This window comes from Physeter macrocephalus, chromosome 9 (assembly GCF_002837175.3).
Source record: "Physeter macrocephalus isolate SW-GA chromosome 9, ASM283717v5, whole genome shotgun sequence".
NCBI classification, from domain to species: domain Eukaryota; kingdom Metazoa; phylum Chordata; class Mammalia; order Artiodactyla; family Physeteridae; genus Physeter; species Physeter macrocephalus.
The window spans coordinates 108,123,588-108,144,111 of NC_041222.1; the positions used below are offsets into that span (position 1 = coordinate 108,123,588).

A 20,524-nucleotide genomic window follows, 5' to 3' on the forward strand; every position below is an offset into this window, starting at 1 on the left:
CCAGCAATCCCACTACTGGGCATGTACCCAGAGAAAACCATAATTCAAAAAGACACATGCACCCCAATGTTCACTGCAGCACTGTTTACAATAGCCAGGTCAGACTGTCATACAGAGTGAAGTAAGTCAGAAAGAGAAAAACAAATATCGTATATTAACACATATATGTGGAACCTAGAAAAATGGTACAGATGAACCGGTTTGCAGGGCAGAAATACAGACACAGATGTAGAGAACAAACGTATGGACACCAAGGGGGGAAGTGGCAGGGGGGTGGGGATGGTGGTGGGGTGAATTGGGAGATTGGGATTGACATGTATACACTAATACATATAAAATGGATGACTAATAAGAACCTGCTATATAAAAAAATAAATTAAATAAAATTCAAAAAAAAATAAAGAAATGCACAGCAGGCAGGGGAGGAAAGATGGGGGCAGGAGAGGAACCAAATAACATAAACAAAAGGTCAAAACAGCAGTTTCTCTAGAGAGAGAAGACCTAGAAGCAGAGAAGCAGGACCACCCTGGAGAAGTTCACAGACCCTCACAACCATTCCTGTGTATTTACTAACAACAGGGTCCCGGGCAGGCTGCGAAGACGAACGGGCATCCTGTAAAGAGCCTGGCCCAGGGAGATGCGCGATGAGTCGGACCTTTCCTGTACATCCTCCGAGGGTTATTACAGCAGCCGAGAAAGAAAGTGACTAATGAAAGATGGCTCTGTGTGTGTGAGTGCGTGTGTGTGTGTGTGTGTGTGTGTGTGTGTGTGTGTGTGTGAAGAAATGGAGCTCCATCAACATCTTCAGAGATCCCAATCTCAAAGGTGGTTAGAAAGAGACCTCTTGTCACTATACGCTGAGTATTTCTCTCTCTAGAATTGTGGCAGATCTGAAAATGTGGGTAAGAAAACTCAGAGAAGAAATAGACTTAATACAAAAAAAAAAAAATTCCAAGCAAAGTGTCTCCTATAACAGGTGTTCGTTGATGGATTAACTTCATGTTTAGTACAGGAATTGTTAAAAGGATAAAGAAATAAGTAAGAAAGAAACTTGACCTCTGGGTCAAGTTCAAGGTCGGAGTGACCCCAACGTTGGCTGTTCATGATGTATATGAGTCATTCAATGGCGTGAGGTGACAGAAGTGACAGGAAAGGGGCTGGGAATCTGAAGACTTGTGTCTTGCTGTGACCGATTTTGTAAAGCATGTTCAGAAACACAAACTCTAGCCCTGCCAGGTACCGTCCTGCACCAGTGTCTTACTCTGCCCACCTCAAACACCTCACCCCTCTTCTGCTTTTCTAGCCTTTCCCGTTCCTACACTGGTTCTCAACACAACTGGGAAGCAGGCAGCGAATTACTCCCCTCTGGACCGCCCCCACTCTGATTTGCAAGGTCCCCTCCCATGTCTCACCACCTACTTAATTCTCTTCCTTTTTCTCCCCTGTGGTGCTTTGCTCACAGCAAGCTTTCTATTAACCCCCATGGAGGTGTTAAATGATAATCCGGGTGTTAACTGAAGTGTGAATTCTCTCTGGATTATTTACATTTTGAAAGCAGGCTCTTGAAAGACCCAAACATTCAGTTACGTAGGGAGCAAGACAAGGGACTTCTCTGTGACCTTCCCTGTGGCTTTGGAAGAAGGCCGGGGTTTAGGAGTTTTGCCAGTGGGGGGAGGTGCGCTGGACCGCAGCAGGCCAGCATAAACTCTCTGCAGACAGGCTCCTTCTACCTCTCTGAACTCACACCATTTCAAACTTGCACTTTGTTGGTAAATACTTCTCACCGTCAGATCTGGAGTTTGATGCCCTATTGGAAGCTTTTCTCCCAAGACAAGTACCACTATCACTGTGAGTTTTTCCACAGATTTTTACAACTGGTAGGTAGCAGTCCCCGTAGGGCTGCATTTTTGGAAGTTGCCAGTGACAGCTCGATGTGAAGAGATTCTATGGACACCTGAGGTTCAGCAGTGAAATACATGCATTTTGGGTAAATGGAGAATATACCTATATCTATCTATCTGAAGGTGATCATGTTAGCTCCAGATGGCGGTCACCATGCTAAAATCCAGATCACTAAGGATTCTGAAGGGGGAGAGTTCGTAGCACTATCCCTCATCAAATCATCAAATATTCTGTAGCAAATAACACACATCTTTCTTAGAGGTTGGAAGTTTTGCTTTTGTTTGTTTTTGGCCACGTGGTGCGGCTTGTGGGAATCACTGACCAGGGCTCGAACCCAGGGCCTCTGTGGTGGAAGCAGAGTCCTAACCATTGGACCACCAAGGAATTCCCTGGAAGGTCATTTTAAATTTAATAATTACTTCTGCTGTGCATCAAGTTTCATCTAAAGCACACTTTCTGTGCTTTTTCTATCAGATTTAAATTAAAAAGAATGAGGTTTTTTAAACATATTAAAATATTCTCATTGAATTGAGAGTAAAGTACTTCCAATTTTGAAGTAGAGCAGTGAGGCTAGGGTGCAGGCAGCTGAAGGACAGGGCATCCGGAAGAGGCCATAGCAGAGGGCTGACCTAAGGATGATCTAATGATGTCGTATGCAGGAATTAGAACATTCTAAACTAACGGCCAGCTGTAGAGGCCCAAACACACATCTCTGGAGAATTATTACACATCAGTGTTCTCGAAGGTATCTGAAACGTGTTGACATCAATCGGTGCATCTGTGAATTACAATTGTAGATTCTGGTTTTTTTCTCCCCTTGCTATCATTCGAGTGGAAAAGGGGGAAATGGTGGGAAAAAAATTGTTCTGAGTTAAAAAATAGCAGATTTTTTTCTTTCCTTTTAACATACTATACATTCATTTTAAAATCCTGTATTTAAAAAAATAATTTTAATTATTAATTAATATTAATTAATCACGTCTGACTCCTATTTTAATATAGTTTGAAACATGTTGCACAAATGTTACATGAGATTGAAACGGAGAACGTGAGAAGGTACAGCTGTTACTCAAATAGCTCAAGTTTCAGAAGCTCCAGGACACTTTCAAAGGTCACAGCTTTGGGAGACGGACTTCTGGCTGAAATAATCTCTAATGATTCACACAGAGATACAGAACGTGATCGCAGTGTTTTAGCCTCTGTGGATCTCCTGATATGCATATAATGTTCACTTCACCTACATCATCTAAGTCTGTGGGAGAGTCTGTCTTCGTCAGATTCTGCTCATAGGGGACCAATGACTGATTTCCTTCCAGTTTATTTAGAATATGTGGAGAAGCCAGAGGGAGCCGAGTATTTTGTCATAAATGCAGATTTGGAAGGCAAAATGAGTTTCAAAGCTCTCTTCCATGGTGCAGTAGGGAGACACAGACTGGGCTTTTAAGTTTTCGGTTCAAGTCCTAGAGCGTAAACTACAGCAGCCAAGGCGTTTGGATGAAAGGAGAATAAGGTACAGCACGTGAGGGATGGGGGCGGACTCTCGCGCCCCACGTAGTGAAGATTCTCCTTAAAAAAAGAAGGGAAAGGAAAAGAACTTCCGCCCTTTAACATGAAGTTCACGCACACGTAGCTAAAATTTTCTGGACTCCGGCGCATCCCCGAGGCCCCGCGGGCGGCTTCCCCCGGGGCGGGGAGTCGGAGCAGCCGGACGGTGACGCACCGAGTCGTCCTCAGCTCGCGTCCCTCTCCGCCGCGCAGCGCGGTGCCGCAGGGCAGCGGCTGGGAGCCCGCGAGCCCTGGTGCAGCTTGCGCCCCGGTGCCGAGCGCGCCCCGAGCCCCGCGCCCCCGGGAGCGAGGCCGGTCGGCGGCCGCGCCGCAGCCGGTGCGGAGGGGGCGGGAGGCGGATGCGGGTCCGCGCGGGCGCCGCGTCCTCCGCTTCAGCAGAGTCGCATCCGGAGCGCCCGCAGCTCGGATCCGGGGAGGAAGGTGGGCCCGGAGGAGGCGGGACGGGAGAGGGGTCGGGGAGGGGTCGCGGGGAGGGGCGCGGGGAAGGGGCGCGGGGATGGGAGAGGGAAGGACGGAGGGGCGCGCAGAGCCGAGCGGCGGCCGCGGGTGGGCACGGGCGCGCGGGGCCGGCGGCGGCCACGGGAACCGAGAGCGGCGCCGCGAGCGTGTCCAGTGCGTCCGGCGGCGCCGGGCGGCCCACGGGGTTGGCGCCGGACCTCCTCCCGCCCCACCCAGCTCCCGGCCGAGACGCGCGGTCCGGGCCCTCGTGTGATCCGGCCCCGCTTTCTCCGTCCGCAGATGCTCCGGGCGCCGGCCGTGCTGTGCGTGTGCGCGGCCGCCTGGTGCGCGCAGGCTCTGGCGGCGGCCGCGGGCCGGCCGGACGGCGGCAATTTTCTGGACGACAAACAATGGCTCAGCACAGTGTCCCAGTACGACCGGGAGGCCGGACAGTGGAACCGATTCCGAGACGTAAGTCGGCGCCTTCCCGCGCTCGAGCGCTCTGCCCGGGGCGGGGTGGGGGTCGGGTCGGGGCGCGGGGCGGAAGTGGGCGCCTTGGAGGCCGCGCCGTGCTGGGGGGGTCGCCTACCCGGAATCCGGGTGCCCCCAGGTCCCCACGGTTCTCTCCCCGCCCCCAGAGGTTCGCAAAGTGCCACCTGCCCAACTTTGCACGGGGCCTGGCGAGGCGCTGCACCGAGGTGGACTCGATCCCGCGGCCGGCGGCGCACCCGGGGGCCTGGGGGGTGGGAGCGGGAAGGTGTGGGCTCGTCGGCGCCCGCCCGCTCCCGGGGACGGAGGGTGTCTGGGGCCGCGGGGAGCGTCAGCCTCCACCCCCGGCGGGGACCTGCACTCGATCACGATGTTGCAGACTCTGCGCGGCGAGGGTGGGCGGCCGGGGCGGCAGTGACAGGGTTAAGCTGGGGACCCCCCCCACCCCCCATGTCCCGCATCCTACCCGGGGGCTTCCTCAGGGACGATGAGGGCTGTCGAGACGCAGCCTGTACCTGAGACCCGACCGCGGGTCGCTGTGCACCTGCTGGTCAGTGTCCACCGCACGCGGACGCAGCGGAGCCGCGGGGCCGGGCGCGGTGGTCCCGGTGGGACCGTCCCCCCCGCCCCCCTTAAGCCTCTGTGGTCGGGTTGGCAGACGCCAGCCGCGCTCCGCACACCTGAGGACCCTCTGGACCCGCCCGCAGCGCCTCGTGCGCAGAGGCGGATCTGCTCCCTCGGGCAGATCACACTCCGTCCTCATTTGGGAAATTGGGAAAGTGAGTGGAAGCTCGGGCTAGTTTCATCCTGGGCCCTTCACCCCCAGCCGCTCGCAGCACCCCTCACAAGAAGTGGCTGACAAGCCGAGCCCAACGTGGAGCCGATTCTGGCAGCCGGATTCCGCAAGAAACGCTCATTTTTACTTTACAATTCGACGTAGCATCGCATTGATAATAGGCCTGCGTATAGGTGGTGGAAAACGGTGATGGTCGCAGTTAACAGGGCTCTGTCTTACATGCCTGTGAGTGAAGCCTAAGCAACATTTTACTGCTGAGTACAGCTTCTTTTACCGGCGAGCCCCTTACACTCCTGTTTTATTCCAGTTGATGCTGATGTCGAATACGATCCAAAAGGCCAGCAGGCGAATGAGATATTTCTAAACCTGGGGGAAAATTTCTGTTCATCCTGCCTTCATTTGGGTTGAACATTTGTAACTGTTTGAATAATGCTTCCTATTATGACATTTCGTGGCTGAATGGCTACTTTAAAAATCTTTAGAAAATGGATTTTATGCTTCCTTCTCTAAAGCATATTTTAAATCTTGAATACCTTAATATTCTCTGACTTTATTCAAATTACTTCATTGAATTATTAAGAGCAAACCAGTCTCTACTCGGACAGTTTGTAAATGTGCTTGATTTAAACGACTGAGAAAGCTGAGTGGCCTGAAAGGATTAAATATTCCAGGATTCCTGCAGCCAGCTTCTACGGAGACCAAGTAGACTATTGTATTGCTACCGTGTTTGCAGTTATTCTTATGTGATCTCAGGGGCAAAATCCATCAAAATTATATGTTAAATTTAAGTAAAGGATTTACTGAGTTTTTTTTTTTTTTTTTTTTTTTTTAGCAAACATGTTTGAAGTACATGCAAATATACATGCAAATGTAATAAGGATTTATTTGAAAAACTTCTGCAAGGTTTTAGGTTTACCGTTTTATTTTTAGTAAGATAGTTAAATTTTGTGGATGGCTTCTGGAGGGCAGGCAGGAGATAAGTGATGGCTCCCCTTGAACCACCTGTAGCTTATTGTTAACATGATAAAAGGTGTGCTGGCAGTGTGACGTCTCAATGCAGAATGCAAGCTATACCCTTATTGAGACCACCCACCCCACTGGCAATTTACATATTTTCTTTACGTTTTGGGGAATTGTTAGCTTGATAATTTCTTTCTGTCTTTTTCGCAATGTTGTTTATTGGTTGGTTCGTTTTAAACTGGGAACACATGGTTCGGAGGCATTGCTTGAAACAAGTCTGTACTGCACGGATCTACCTTTAAATGTTCTGCCTCAGCTCTGATATCTTAAATAATGGCGTTGCATACTCAGTTTGTATAAAGGCAAAGGAACAAGGAAATCCGAACCTCTTCTTTTGGAAACAGTTTGACTGAAGTACTTCTGTTTAGTGCTTTTCTCCCATTAAAATATCATTAATTTCATTTAGAAAAAAGCTTTGAGATTTCTTAGCATAATTGATGCTGAAATGAATTCTTACCTTCTTGTGGCTGCTTTACACAGTTACCATTATTTTAGAAGTAACTCCTTAATGAAAGCTGGAAATATATCTCCTTTCAAATAATATTTGAAAACTATTTTGAATAATATTTGAAAATACAATTAATCATTCTATTTTAATTGAATGATTTTTAAAATAAATATAGTCTTTAAATGATATAAATTGTTTTATGTAGTAAAGCTTTAGAAATAAGGACCATGGTTAGGAAATACTATGTGAGAGCAGGTGAACAAGCAGGGTCATTCATGACTCCGTGGTGAAGGGTGAGTCATCTTCCCAGTTTCCTTAGGATAAATCACAGAGAAATACGAAAGCCACAGGCAAGCTTACAGTGAGTGAGTATTAACATAGGAGAAGCTTCAAGTAATTTTGACCACTCTATACCCTGTACTAGCAACGCTCTTTGAATAAAGTTGTGTTGCCCTTTTAAAGTGTACAAAGTGACATATAGACACAGAGAACTTTTATCCTTTTGAAAATCTAAAGGATATATTATATTTGGTTATTGGTATAAAATTCCTGTAGAGATTCTAGTCTCCGTGTTTTAGGAAAAATAAAAGTTTAACTTGAAGATAGAAAGAGGTCAACACATTTTAAAATAAGTGTGGTAGATGGAGCCAGCCTATTCAGGGTATAATGATGAGATGTTGAAATAAAGCAGACAAAAAACTCTCGACCTCAGGGTATGTTAAGTAGATACATTGGCTGCATGGCATTTTCTACTTTTTTAGTTCTGTTGAGTGGTGGTAAAGTCCAGAACCCAAGACTCCTCCGTGGGGGAATTGTGGGAGTACTACGACCTTCACCAGGTACAGGGTAGAGACCCCCTCACCCCGTTTTTGCAAACATGAATATATACACCAGTCTATTAGGAGAATTGGATATCAGGATCATTATAAGGAACCATGAATCACATGGTTGATATGTTATATATTTCAAACACTTATGATTTATAAGTCAATTAAGCTATACTCTTTATCATGTAATAAATGAGTATGGAATTTGGAAACCATTAAATTAATCAGCAGTGAATGATATAATACCACCATCCATCTTTTATATTATTGATTTCACTGGAGGACATATACTAATTAGGAATGATGGAAGGGATACTGTATGTTGGCAGCAGTACAATAAAAATCTAGCAAAAGTGGCAGTGTTGGTCACGCTAATTTTAAATAACTCGTATAATCAAATCAGAATTCTGTCCTTAAATTGAAATTCCAATGCTTCTAGGTTACATTTCTTTTTCAATGAGAATACCTGGGAGTCGTGGGTGGGGGGAAGAGGTACGGATGAATAGGTGGATCACAGAGAAATCTTTTTTTTTAATCAAAAGTACTTTAAAAAAAATTTTTTTCAGAAATATAGTTGATTTACAATGTTGTGTTAGTTTCAGGCCTACAATAAAGTGATACACACACAAGATACTGAGTATAGTTCCCTGTGCTATACAGTAGGTCCTTGTTGATTATCTATTTTATATATAGTGGTATGTATATTTTAATCCCAAACTCCTAATTTATCCCTTCCACCAACCTTTCCCCTTCGGTAACCATAAGTTTGTTTTCTATGTCTGTGAGTGAGTCTGTTTATGTTTTGTAAATAAGTTCATTTGTATCATTTTTTTAGATTCCACATATATGTGATATCCTACTTGTTTTTCTCTGTCTGACTTAGTTCACTCAGTATGATAATCTCTAGGTCCATCCATGTTGCTGCAAGTGGCATTATTTCATTCTTTTTTATGGCTGAGTAGTATTCCATGTGTATATATGTACCACGTCTTCTTTATCCTGTCATCTGTCCATTGACATTTAGGTTGCTTCCATGTCTTGGCTATTGTAAATAATGCTGCTGTGAACATTTGGGTGTGTGTATCTTTTGGAATTAGTGTTTCCGTTTTCTTCAGATATGTACAGTATGGAGGTTCCTTAAAAAACTAAAAGTAGAGTTACCATATAATCCAGAGATCCTACTCCTGGGCATATATCCGGAGAAAACTATAATTTGAAAAGATACATGCACCACAGAGGACTTTTCGGGCAGTGAAAATAGTCTGTATGATAGTAAGATGGTAGATACATGTCATTGTACGTTTGTCCAAGCCCAAGGGTGTGCCCTAAGGTAAACCATGCACTTTGGGTAACTGTGATGTGTCCTGTAGTGGGATCAATTGTAACATTGTAACAAATGTCCCATCCGGTGGGGAGGGTGACAAGGGAAATTCATGCATGTGTGGGCAGTGCGTATATGAGAAATCTCGGTACCTTCCTCTCAGTTTTTCTGTGAACCTAAAACTGCTCTACAGAAGTAGAGTCTTAAGGGGCTTCCCTGGTGGCGCAGTGGTTAAGAATCCGCCTGCCAATGCAGGGGACACAGGTTCGAGCCCTGGTCCGGGAAGAGCCCACATGCCGCGTAGCAACTAAGCCCGTGTGCCACAACTACTGAGCCTGCGCTCTAGAGCCCGCGAACCACAACTAGAGAAAGCCCGTGCACAGCAATGAAGACCCAACAGAGCAAAAAAAAAAAAAAAAAAAAACAGTAGAGTTAAAAAAAAAATCATAACCACAACTCCCTCACCTCAAAAAACAAATTAAAAACCGGAGGCTCGTTTTGAGCACTGTTTTAAGAAGTGGTTAACGTTTGTGTTGCAAAACCTGAAATCAACTTCAGTTACATTTGTTCCTTGAGTAATTTTTAATACTCTTTAAATGTATCGGAAGCAGTAGGTAGTAAAGTTTTACAATTTAACTTTAAAAATGCAACCTTAACGTAAATTAAGGGACATGTGAAATGTTGTGAAAATGTAAAATATAGGTCGAGGTGTCTCAGAGGTACTCAAATTATAAGTTGGTCTTTAAAAAAAATGCCTGATTTGGATATACTGAATAGTAAGTAAACACTTACGGACTTCTTTTTTTAAAAAATTCTATTGAAGTATAGCTGATTTACAACATTGTGCTAATTTCTGGTGTGCAGCAAATTGATTCATTTATGCGTGTGTGTGTGTATGTATATATGGTTTTATTCTTTTACATTGTTTATCACAGAATATTGAGTATATCAGTAGTTCCCTGTGCTCTAAAGGAGGACCTTGTTGTTTATATATTCTCTCTATAATAGTTTACATCTGCTAATCCCAAACTCTTATGAACTTCTTTTTTCTTTTTCTTTCCCTTTTCATTTGAGTTGGGGTTCGAGCGTACAGATTATTTGAGAGAGAAGGCTGATGGGGAGGGATGTTTCCATGTCCTTAGTGGCTGCCGAGGAATAAAGCACCCCCCCAACCCCGGCATCTTAACTGGGACACAGCTGTTAGAAAGTAAATAGGATGGTTTCTGTGCCTACTCCAAGGAAAGGACTCTTGATTTAAAAGGCATTACATACGGTATTTGTTTTTCTCTTTCTGACTTACTTCACCCTGTATGCTAACACATATATATGGAATCTAAAAAAAAATTAAAAAGGTTCTGACGAACCTAGGGGCAGGACAGGAATAAAGACGCAGACGTAGAGAATGGACTTGAGGACACGGGGAGGGGGAAGGGTAAGCTGGGACGAAGTGAGACAGTGGTATACACACTACCAAATGTAAAATAGATAGCTAGTGGGAAGCAGCTGCATAGCACAGGGAGGTCAGCTCAGTGCTTTGTGACCACCTAGAGGGGTGGGATAGGCAGGGAGGGAGGGAGACACAAGAGGGAGGAGATATGGGGATATACGTATACGTATAGCTGATTCACTTTGTTATACAGCAGAAACTGACACAACAATGTAAAGCAATTATACTCCAATAAATATGTTAAAAAAATAAAAATAAAAGGCATTACAGTTCAGACAGTGGAAATCTTTAAAAGACCCCTCTCAGTGCGTTTCTTACGTTTACAAAGGGCCCTGGCTGTGTGTCCTGACTACCCGGTGTCCCCTCAAAACTGAGGCTCTTTTTTTACTGAGATATAATTGACAAATACAATTGTATATATTTAAGGTGTATGGTGTGGTGATTTCATATTCATATGTCTTGTGAAATGACCCCTTTTGTGGTACTTTAATAGTAGGCAAGACTTGTACTACTTTGCTTTTCAACAATATGCACCAAAAATAAAATTAAACAATTAATAACAATTTGGGGAAGTGTAACACATTAGAGAATAATGATTCTCTCTGTTCAGGAATACTTTCTCAATAGTGGATATCCAATTCTGATTTTTTTTAAAGTATATTTTCAAAGTATATTTTCTTCTCACTATGAAACCACATTTTAAAATGTGACACTATTATGTTTTATCACAGTTGAGAACATGGGGTCTTCTCGGGAATTCTTCACAGTTAATTCCTTGCATTTTCACGATTGTTTTTCTGTCTTTTATTATTATTATTTTTTTGCGGTACGCGGGCCTCTCACCGCTGTGGCCTCTCCCGCTGCGGAGCACAGGCTCCGGACGCGCAGGCTCAGTGGCCACGACCCACGGGCCCAGCCGCTCCGCGGCACGTGGGATCCTCCCGGACCGGGGCACGAACCCGCGTCCCCTGCATCGGCAGGCGGACCCTCAACCACTGCGCCACCAGGGAAGCCCTGTCTTTCAATCTTTTGATGACACTGGGCCACAGTGTGTTTAAAAATCCAAATCCTTAGCAGCCTTTGTAGACAGTGTCCATATTTGCAGATCAGAGCTGGTGAAGACTATATGTAGCATGAGGTGTTTTTTTTTTATCCTGGACTGTTGTTCATATTGTTGAAATCAGGGGGGTTACTAGTGAGACAGGCGGTTGACCTCCTAAAGGAAGCAACAGGCTTTAAAGGCCGTGGGCCAGTGGGTGGCCTCATCAGCAAGGGGCCATCCCCATGCAGCATCCTGACCTCTCCTGGTCATCAGGTCCCTGGTGAAGCCCTGGCCCTGGTGAAGCCATTGCCCTGGTGAAGCCCTGGCCCTGGTTAAGCCCTGGTTTTATACAGTCTCCACATCCCTGTTTCTTATCACTATCCCCCTCCCCTGCCCCACCCCCATACTCACCACAGTGTCAGGATGTAGGGTTGGTTTAATCAAGTCAGTATCATGTGAGGAAGCAGGTCAGACGATGCGCAGGGATCTGCGGTTTCTGCAGAGGGGCTCCTGGGTGGAGCTGACACCACATTATCAGAGCCCATCGGGAGGCCTGAACTGAGTGCAAAATTTAGTCGATTTTCCCTGGCTTTGTTCTGACAGATAGAAGTCAGGGGCGTGGGTAACACTTTAACTCTCCAGCTCTCATAACTTCTAGTGAATTATTAGGAAAGTGTAACTAAGAGGACTGAGAAATAAGTCACTCTGTATGTGTGTGTGAATACGTGTTCTGTATGTGTATACGTACGTACATATAGGTCTGTGCATAAATGTATATGTGTTGTATATATGGTTTACCTGTGTGTGTGCCTCTTCAAATAGGTAACAGATTAAATAATTAGAAAACCAAGGTGTTGGTATGTTGTATTATAGATACTATTTTTATATGTTAACTAGAAAGCAGACTGTCCCCCTAAAATGTTAAGACATGGATCAGTGTTTTTTTTGCTGGTTACGTTTTCCGCATCTCATGAATTGAGAACGTGATCTCGTTTGCTGTTACGTGTGTGGTCCCTGTGTGCTTTCCTGGTTCTTAACGGGAAGTCAGCTTGTTGGGGGTTATATGCCAGATATACTTTTATAAACTTTTAGCTAGATATACAAAAGGAACAGCAAGCACTGCTATAAAGCATTTATTTTCCTGCTCTTACAATAAGACTGCTTTTATTTTGTTTTATTTTTCTATTGTAGTATAGTTGATTTACAGTGTTAATTTCTGCTGTACAGCAAAGTGATTCAGTTATATATACATGTACATTCTTTTTTTCATATTCTTTTATATTATGGTTTATCACAGGATATTGGATATAGTTCTCTGTGCTATACAGTATGACCTTGTTGTTTATCCATCCTATTGAATATATGTAATAGCTTACATCTGCTAATCTCAAACTCCCACTCTGCCCCTTCCCCACCCCCTCCCCATTGGCAACCATAATTCTGTTCTCTATGTCTGTGAGTCTGTTTCTGCTTTGTAGATAAGTTCACTTGTGTCATATTTTGGATTCCACACATAAGTGATATCATATGAGATTTGTCTTTCTCTGAATTACTTCACTTAGTGTGATAATCTCCAGGTCCATCCATGTTGCTGCAAATGGCATTATTTCATTCTTTTTTATGGCTCAGTAATATTCCATTGTATATATGCACTGCATCTTCTTTATCCATTTATCTGTCGATGGACATTTAGGTTGTTTCCATGTAAGACTGCTTTTAGATCTCAGGCCTCTGACTCAGAGTAACATTTTCTGTTCTTATACAACTTTAGTTTTCATGATCTTGGCCAGAATTCTTTTATTTTATTTTCTGTATTTATTTTTTAAGCAATCTGTGAATCTTCTACATTCACTATCCAAGTCCCATACGCTCCTGGAGTATTTACATGCGTCTTTCCATCTATGAACATCCTTTAATCTTTTCAGCTCTTTCTACTTGTTAGCTTACAGATATCCCTGCCCTGTTGGGCTGTGAACTCTATACCACAGTAGACTGTGCCCTCTCCACCCCGCACCCCTGCAGTTCACGGGCATCCGCACAGTGACCAGCTGGGAGTAAAGATGAGATAACACTGACCACGAAGGAGCCCTCTGTGAGATTCACCTGCCACCTGCCCGGTCGCAAGGAAAGCCTTTCAGATCTGTGTGCTTTCTAGGGACCATGTCCCTTTCTGGCCACCCCCCACCCAGTTTTGTAATTTGAATGAATATTTAATGGTTATAAAACATCAGGTGTCAAACCCTAAACTGCCTTCACCCATCAGTCCACGGTGTGCCCAGGTGGACGTGCTGGGCCACCGTGGCCACGTCCACTTGACCATGGACTGTGACCCTGTGCACGCCTGTATCCCCGCTGCCGTTTCTCTTCGACCCCAGAACATTGTTGCTCTAAAGCCTTCAGAGATTTTTTGCCGCCCACTAGGTAACATCAAACCCAGCGTCCCCCCTCTCTTATTTGACTACTGCACTTCAATTCATGGATGTGCTTCTGGGTCCAGACAGTTCGCGGCGCGTCCAGATGTATCCATTTCCGTCCCTTCTCCCTCACTTACAATTGCTGGTATTTCAGGTAGCGATGTGTTGGGTTCCTGCCTAAGGGGACTGAATCTGAGTGCCTGGGTACAGATAGGATTTCACCTCCCCACTGTGTAACCGGCCCTCAGGAAGCGGGTGGTCCAGGCCTGGGATTCAGTCATCCTCTCGGGTCTCCATCCGTGGCCACTTTCTGTCCAGCAGCAGGGACTTGAGAGAGTGGAGGACACACAGCTTGTGCTGGAAAGGACTGCAGGTGGCACTGTCCCACAGGCCAGGAGTGAGGGACATGGCTCCGTTCCCTTCTCCAAGGGCAGCCGGGATGTCAGCTTATCGCAGGGGCCAGCAGGGATGCTGAGGGGAAGGAGGCCAGGCGGGGGCAGGGAGGAAGGTACAGGTCACTACTGGGTCTGTTTCAACCATCTCAGTATTTCTTGGAAATACTCCCTGTGGCCACGGAAGGGATTTTTATTATTTCCAGTGAGCTGTTTGCCTTGACCTCGACCTTTTCCTCCTGGGTCACAGGGCTCACAAGGACCAGTCAGGGCTTCCCCAGTCCCGACATTTTGGATCTCGCACTGCGGTATGATGCTTCTTGGCCTATGATTACTATTTTTTGGTGTCTGTTAGGTGCCAGACATATTAAGTATATTATTACATTTAGTAGACTCTTTAAAAAATATTTTTAATTGTAGTAAAAAACACATAATATAGCATTTACCATATTTTCCATTTTTCAGTGTATAGTATAGTAGCGTTAAGTGTATCCACGTTGTTGTACAACCATCTCGAGAGCATTTTCATGTTGCAAAACTGAAACTGCACCTGGTAAACAGCTCCTGTTCCCCTCCCGCAGCCTTTGGCCATCACCCGTCTACTTTCTGCTTATATTAATTTGACGACTTTAGGCGTCTCATGTAAGTAGCATCATACAGGATTTGTCTTTTTGTGATTGGCTATTTTACTAAGCATAATGCCCTCAGAGTTTATCCACGTTGTTGCAAATGGCAGAATTTCCTTCGTTTTTAAAGCTGAATGATATTCCACTGTGTGTATACACCACACACATTTGTTTATCCATTCATCCATGGATGGACACTTGGATCGCTTTCACCTCTTGGCTGTAGAAAAAGACCGCCATGAACATAGGTGTGCAAATATGTCTTCAGGATCCTGCTTTGAATTCTTTGGATGTATGCTTAGAATTGGGATTGCTGGCTCATATGGTAGTTCTATTTAAAAATTTTTAAGGAACCTCCGTATTGTTCTCCATAGTGACTGCACCAATTTACTTTCCCACCAGCAGTGCACAAGGGTTCCAGTTTCTCCACATCCTTACCAACACTTGTTTCTGGTTTTTGATGACAGCCATCCCAACAGGTATGAGGTGGTATCTCACTGTAGTTTTGATTTGCATTTCCCCCACGATTAGTGATGTTGAGCATCTCTTCGTGTACCCATTGGCCATTTGTATGTCACCTCTGGAGAAATGTCTATTCAAGTCCTTTGCCCATTTTTATTATTATTTTTTTACCAGCCTAAAAAGTAGACATTATTGATATATGTTGTACAAATGGGGAAGACTTGGTTTCAACAAGGTTAATTAACCTGCTTAAGATTAGTGAGATTACTAGCTCTAAAGATCATGTTTATTTATTTGTCTGTTTCTTATTTATTAACAGTTGACCACTTTCAATGAGTAATTACGAGCAACTCAAATTAGTTTTTTTTTTTAATTTGAAATGTTATGTTGGGTCCTTTTAAATGGTCACAATTACCATCTTTTTGGTTCTTGTCTGCTAGACCAATAAATTGACAAAGACTTGGCATTTTTATTACGATTATGGAGGGAGTGTCTCTCATACAGAGTTACGGTGATATTACTATAGCTTGACCGTTTCATCTTGAAGCTACAATAGAAGACTTCCAGTAGAACAGCGTTTATCCGAACAGGCATAGTACATGCGACCATGCATAGCACCAGCATTTTTACTTAGTAATGAATTTTTTCGATATCACAGTGCAGTTCTGAATATATCTTCGGTGGGCAGGAGTGCTGTGGAAAGGAACACTAATGTGTCCTTACGTGGCTGTGACTGGGCTTCTGAGGACACCTGTAGCATCTTTGGGAACCGCTCTGCACCACTGTGCCTGCATTCCACCTGCTACAGTTGTGGATTTATTTTCAAAGTCAAGAAAGTGGGAAAGGAATTATGTCTTACAAGCTTAGACTAGAACTCCAGAAATTTTTATTGTATACAGTCAACACCTACGCCTGTAAGTGTGCTCACTGTTGAATGGGTGCTGACACAGCCTGCCGAGTTCTGTCCATGGTAGATCACTTATTTTTCTCTATTTCCCATGTTGAATATCAGAGATTGATGGAACACTGTTGATTTTTTAAAAAAATGAAATTGCATCGTATTTAAGATAGGTTAGAGCATGTCTTGCTTTTAAAATACTTTTGTTGTCTACTTCTGTTTGGAGACTTCTCCATCTAGAATTTCATTGACGTTATTCAGTATGAGCTATTTCATTGAACACGAATTCTCTGCTTTTAGAGTTTTGTAACAAAAGAGCAAAATTAATTAGCTGCCATACTGAAGAAAATATGGAGTGACTTAAAATTTAATAATTTCTATATTTTGTAGCTATTTTGGTATGTGTTGCGTGTTCCAGATAATTCTGTGGGTTTTTTACTCTTAGCATAAGGAGAAGCCCATTATTTAGCAGGAATAAAAGGAGGAGGGCCAGAAATGCAACAACTTAATCTAATTGTGTCCCCAGATAGATAAAACATTGCAGGCCATTAGCTTCCTGAGTCTGGTAAAATGCTTACTAGCTCTAGCTCCTAAAATAGTAATTTGATGGTCCCTTAATCACAGCTCATTTTGATTCTTCTATCACCAGCTTACTCCATGACTTTCAAAATATTTACGTGGGGCTTTCTAGGCAGGATCATCTCCAACATCTGAAATATGGGCTTGCTAGTTGCCTGGACACATGGTATTAGCATCTGCTGAAGAGCAGTTTTAGAATTTGGGGATATTTCTAGGCCTTCTGTAGCGTACAGTGTAGGGTGAAGCTATAGTCTTCCAGTAGGACCGTCCTGGTGACATCGGCTCTTCTCCCCCAAGTCCCCGGGCAGTCACATTTACCTCAATGAACATTCCCTGAGGCACAGCTTTTCTGGAACATCGTATCAACAAGCACTACCTTCGTATGACCTGCAAAATGTTTCTTTGACATGAAACATAATTTCTTGGAGTTCAGATGTTAAACACTTTATTTTTTAAAGGACTGTTGGACTTCCTGAAACTATGTGAATCAAGGGCACACTCCATGCTGGTGACTGAGGCGCTGCTGGTTTGGAAGCTGTGACATTTGAAAGTCACCCCCAGGGAAAGTCACGGTTTTAGGTAGATCATCACGTTGATCACGTTATCCTCAGCATTTCTTGTTGATGACACGTGCCTGCTTGGCTTGCTAGTGTTGTCGCTGAAAATCGTTTGTTTCAGAATTGAATGCTTTCAGTTATTTTTTTATTTCACATATTTGCCTAAGTAAAAAAATTTAAAACATGGGAAAATTGCCAGTGGGGAATGGCACGTTTAATTCGGATAGCAAATTAATGGTCAAGATAGGAGAAGACATCCCGCGCATAGGAAGTATTTGAGGTGGGGGGGGATGCATTTTGAACGTTTGCCATGCATCCAGTTTTGAATATCATTGAGAACCGCCACAGCTTATAGGTCAGGTGGTGGGAATCTGGAAATCCAGTTTCAGAACTGCTTCGTTTGCTGAGTAGCCGAAAGCCAGCTGGCCTTTGCTGCCGAAAGCCTTGTGTTTATTCTTTGACTGAGGGCCTCTTTATTTACACGTGCTGCTGGACTGACTTGTGGTTTGGGAGGCTGGGTCACCACAGTCACAGGTGACAAAGGCACTTCTCCGGCTGGTCCCCTGTTCATGCTGGTCTCGGGTGTGGTTCCCTCACCTGGTTCCCGGATCAGAAGACGAGTAAAGCAACAAATGTCATCTAGGGCGAAGCCGACGACCATGGGGCTCTGGGACATGTGTGTTCCTGTTCACATAATCATTTCTGAGCCGAAAGCTATTCGCTGAATTCTGAGTGGTCTGATGTGTGTGTGCCCTGAATGGCTCTCAAGTTTCCTTATTCCATAGCTGTCACCTTGGACTCCAAAAATAAGTTCTTTCTGAGCAGTAACCCTTGTAAGTAGTAGGTAGTTCTAGGTATAGGTGGTCTTATGTGTAATTAAAACCCATTTGTTCTTAATTGTTGAACTTGAATAATTTTCACTTTGTTGTTGTTGGATTAGACTGCAGTGTTTCTGATTTGTATTTGTGGTTGAATAAAAACCCTTTTTTATTGTAGTTCTTGGGTTTAACTTTTTTTAAATTTGAATTAAACTATAAATTTAAAGAACTTTCTCCTTGATGGTATGATGACACTTGTACAGTTTAATTTTTACAGGGGTTTAGCAGTATCGATGTCACAATATCAGTATAGCTATTTCTGCAGAGCTTAGGACAATCTTCAGCTTCCAGCTGTGCAGAGATTTTCCTAAGGCTCTCAAAGTTTCAGGGCAGTATTTACTGAAGTGTGTGGGCCCTTGTTCTCCCGCACTGTCCCCACCAGCTCACCTGCAAGGTCCCTCAAGGTCTTCGCTCATCCTTGGCTGGGATCCCCTCCTTCCACCTGGGCTAGTTTTGTGGATGGATGGCTTCCGTGTTTCTAGGCTCTTCTTTGCCTACAGCATCTAACGCTTTATCAATACATTAATTTCTCCCAAAGTACAGCTTGGATCTTTTTGCTCCTCTGTTGGAAACTCCTGTTCATCCTTTCACTTATGACAGAGCAGGACTGCATTTGGCTGCAGCTGTAAACTGCCCTCTACGAGAAAAACTGTGGCATCTCCACCTAACGGATCAGTTCATATCGGTGTGGAGTCATCTTAGAGAGGGATACTGTGTGATTCCTAAACCTGTTAGGGTTGAGGTTCGCTGTTTGCAATCGTAAAACATACTTGGAGGAAGATTGTTCATCAGATGGGCTCTGAAGTGAGCGAGAGAAATAGCTCAGGAGAGAGACACTGGTCGCTTCCGAGGCTGGCCTGAGGTTCTGCAGCAGGTGGATGACAGAAATTCCTCTTCAGGCCCGGGGGTCACCCGGCCCACTCGTGACTTCGGTGGAGCTCGGCCTCGGGGAGAGACGACGGTACCACAGGGACACTGCTTCCTGCTGATGGAACCAGGTCTCTGAGGCCTCGGGGCTGTAGGCAGGTTCTGGTGGTGGGAAGTCCCTCCAGGTAGCATCTCAGCATGAGGTCGCCGTGGACAGCTGGGACCCTCCTGAGGACAGACAGGTCTCACTGGGAGCTGCTGCTCAAATGTCAGCCCCACTGACGTCCGAGGCCCTTCATCACCTGCTCTCTCCCCTGTTTTCTGTCTCAGGCACCCACACCCCGGCCGGGCCAGCATCCCTCCTTCTCTCTGGGCGGTTCTCACCTGAACACGTGCACGGGGGGCCTTTGCCCGGCTTCTCATCTCTCCCCTAGTTCTCATCTTTTGTGCCAGTGTGTCCTAACCCCTCCCCGCCCTCCACAGCCGGATGCAGCCTCCCTGTTCCCGCGCCTGCCCTGACGCACCTGGCGAGGCCGGTGTTGGCGGCGGGGCAGTGCCGTCTCTCCGCAGGCCGCAGAAGGGGGCTAATGAAACGTGGGGACACGGGGCGCGTGGGCGGGCCGCGGCCCTTCCGCTCAGGTGTGCAAAGTCACGGTTAACGCAGAGCTCAGAGCCCAGGTGGATACTAGTAGTTGATGCGGCAGCATTTTATTTTTCCCCAGGGTTTTAGTGTGCGTGTCATCATGGAACTTGGCTTCCTTCCCAATTCCTCAGACGGTCTTTCTTAAACATCTGACTTCTGCATTGAAGCTCTTGTTTATTTTATAAGAACGGTGTTGCTTTGTACCATCAAGTTTGAACTATATTTAAAAACAAAACAAAAGAAAGCACGTTAGTAAGGGTTTCCATGTCGTACGCGTTCTTGCACCTCCTGGTCTATAACGACTAGGAAAATGTCAACAGTAGGCTGCTGCATTTTTGCCAAACGTTGCCACAGAAGTTAGCCGCCCCAAGTCAAGGTTTCAAAGCTAGAAAAAGGATTTTCCCTTACTCTTTTTGTTTAAACTTAAACTCTCTAAACATGAGAATCCTAAGAAAGAAGAAACATCATAAAGTGCCCTTAAAACTCAGAGGATTGGTTCCTTCACTGTACGTAACAGTGGAGCAGAGGGAAATTTATAGCTTTCTTCTTCTTTTGTGGAAGAGCATCAGTTGAAAGGAAACTTCTTAACCTGATTTTGTAATAAAAATATAATGTTAAGAACAACCATTTGGAAAACACCTCTCGAAAAGACACAAGTTCTCTCAGATATATTTTGTAGCCTGAAGTTTAATCATGGGAATTAAGAAAACTATAATTTTTAATTATCCTAAATGCAGTCGAAATGACAACTTCTCACATAAACTTTCTTCTTCCTACATGTAATCCTACAGCGTTCAGCATTCAACTCTAGAGAATCTAAATCACTGAAGGAAGACAGATTTATAATCTATAACATAGATTAAAGTTGCTTAAGAAGGGTAGTAACAACTACTATTTGTGGATATTTTATTC

At 44.6% G+C, this 20,524-nt stretch overlaps 1 protein-coding gene across 4 annotated transcripts in view; it reads left to right on the plus strand.

Moving 5' to 3' along the window:
* The first annotated feature begins 4,206 nt into the window (after positions 1–4,206).
* Positions 4,207–20,524, plus strand: part of SPOCK3 (SPARC (osteonectin), cwcv and kazal like domains proteoglycan 3) — a 466,152-nt gene continuing 449,834 nt past the window's right edge. For all 4 annotated transcript variants that reach the window (XM_024130846.2, XM_024130844.2, XM_024130847.2 and 1 more), the window contains exon 1: positions 4,207–4,377. In XM_024130846.2, coding sequence (XP_023986614.1) covers positions 4,207–4,377 — 171 coding nt within the window. The remainder of the gene's footprint in view (positions 4,378–20,524) is intronic.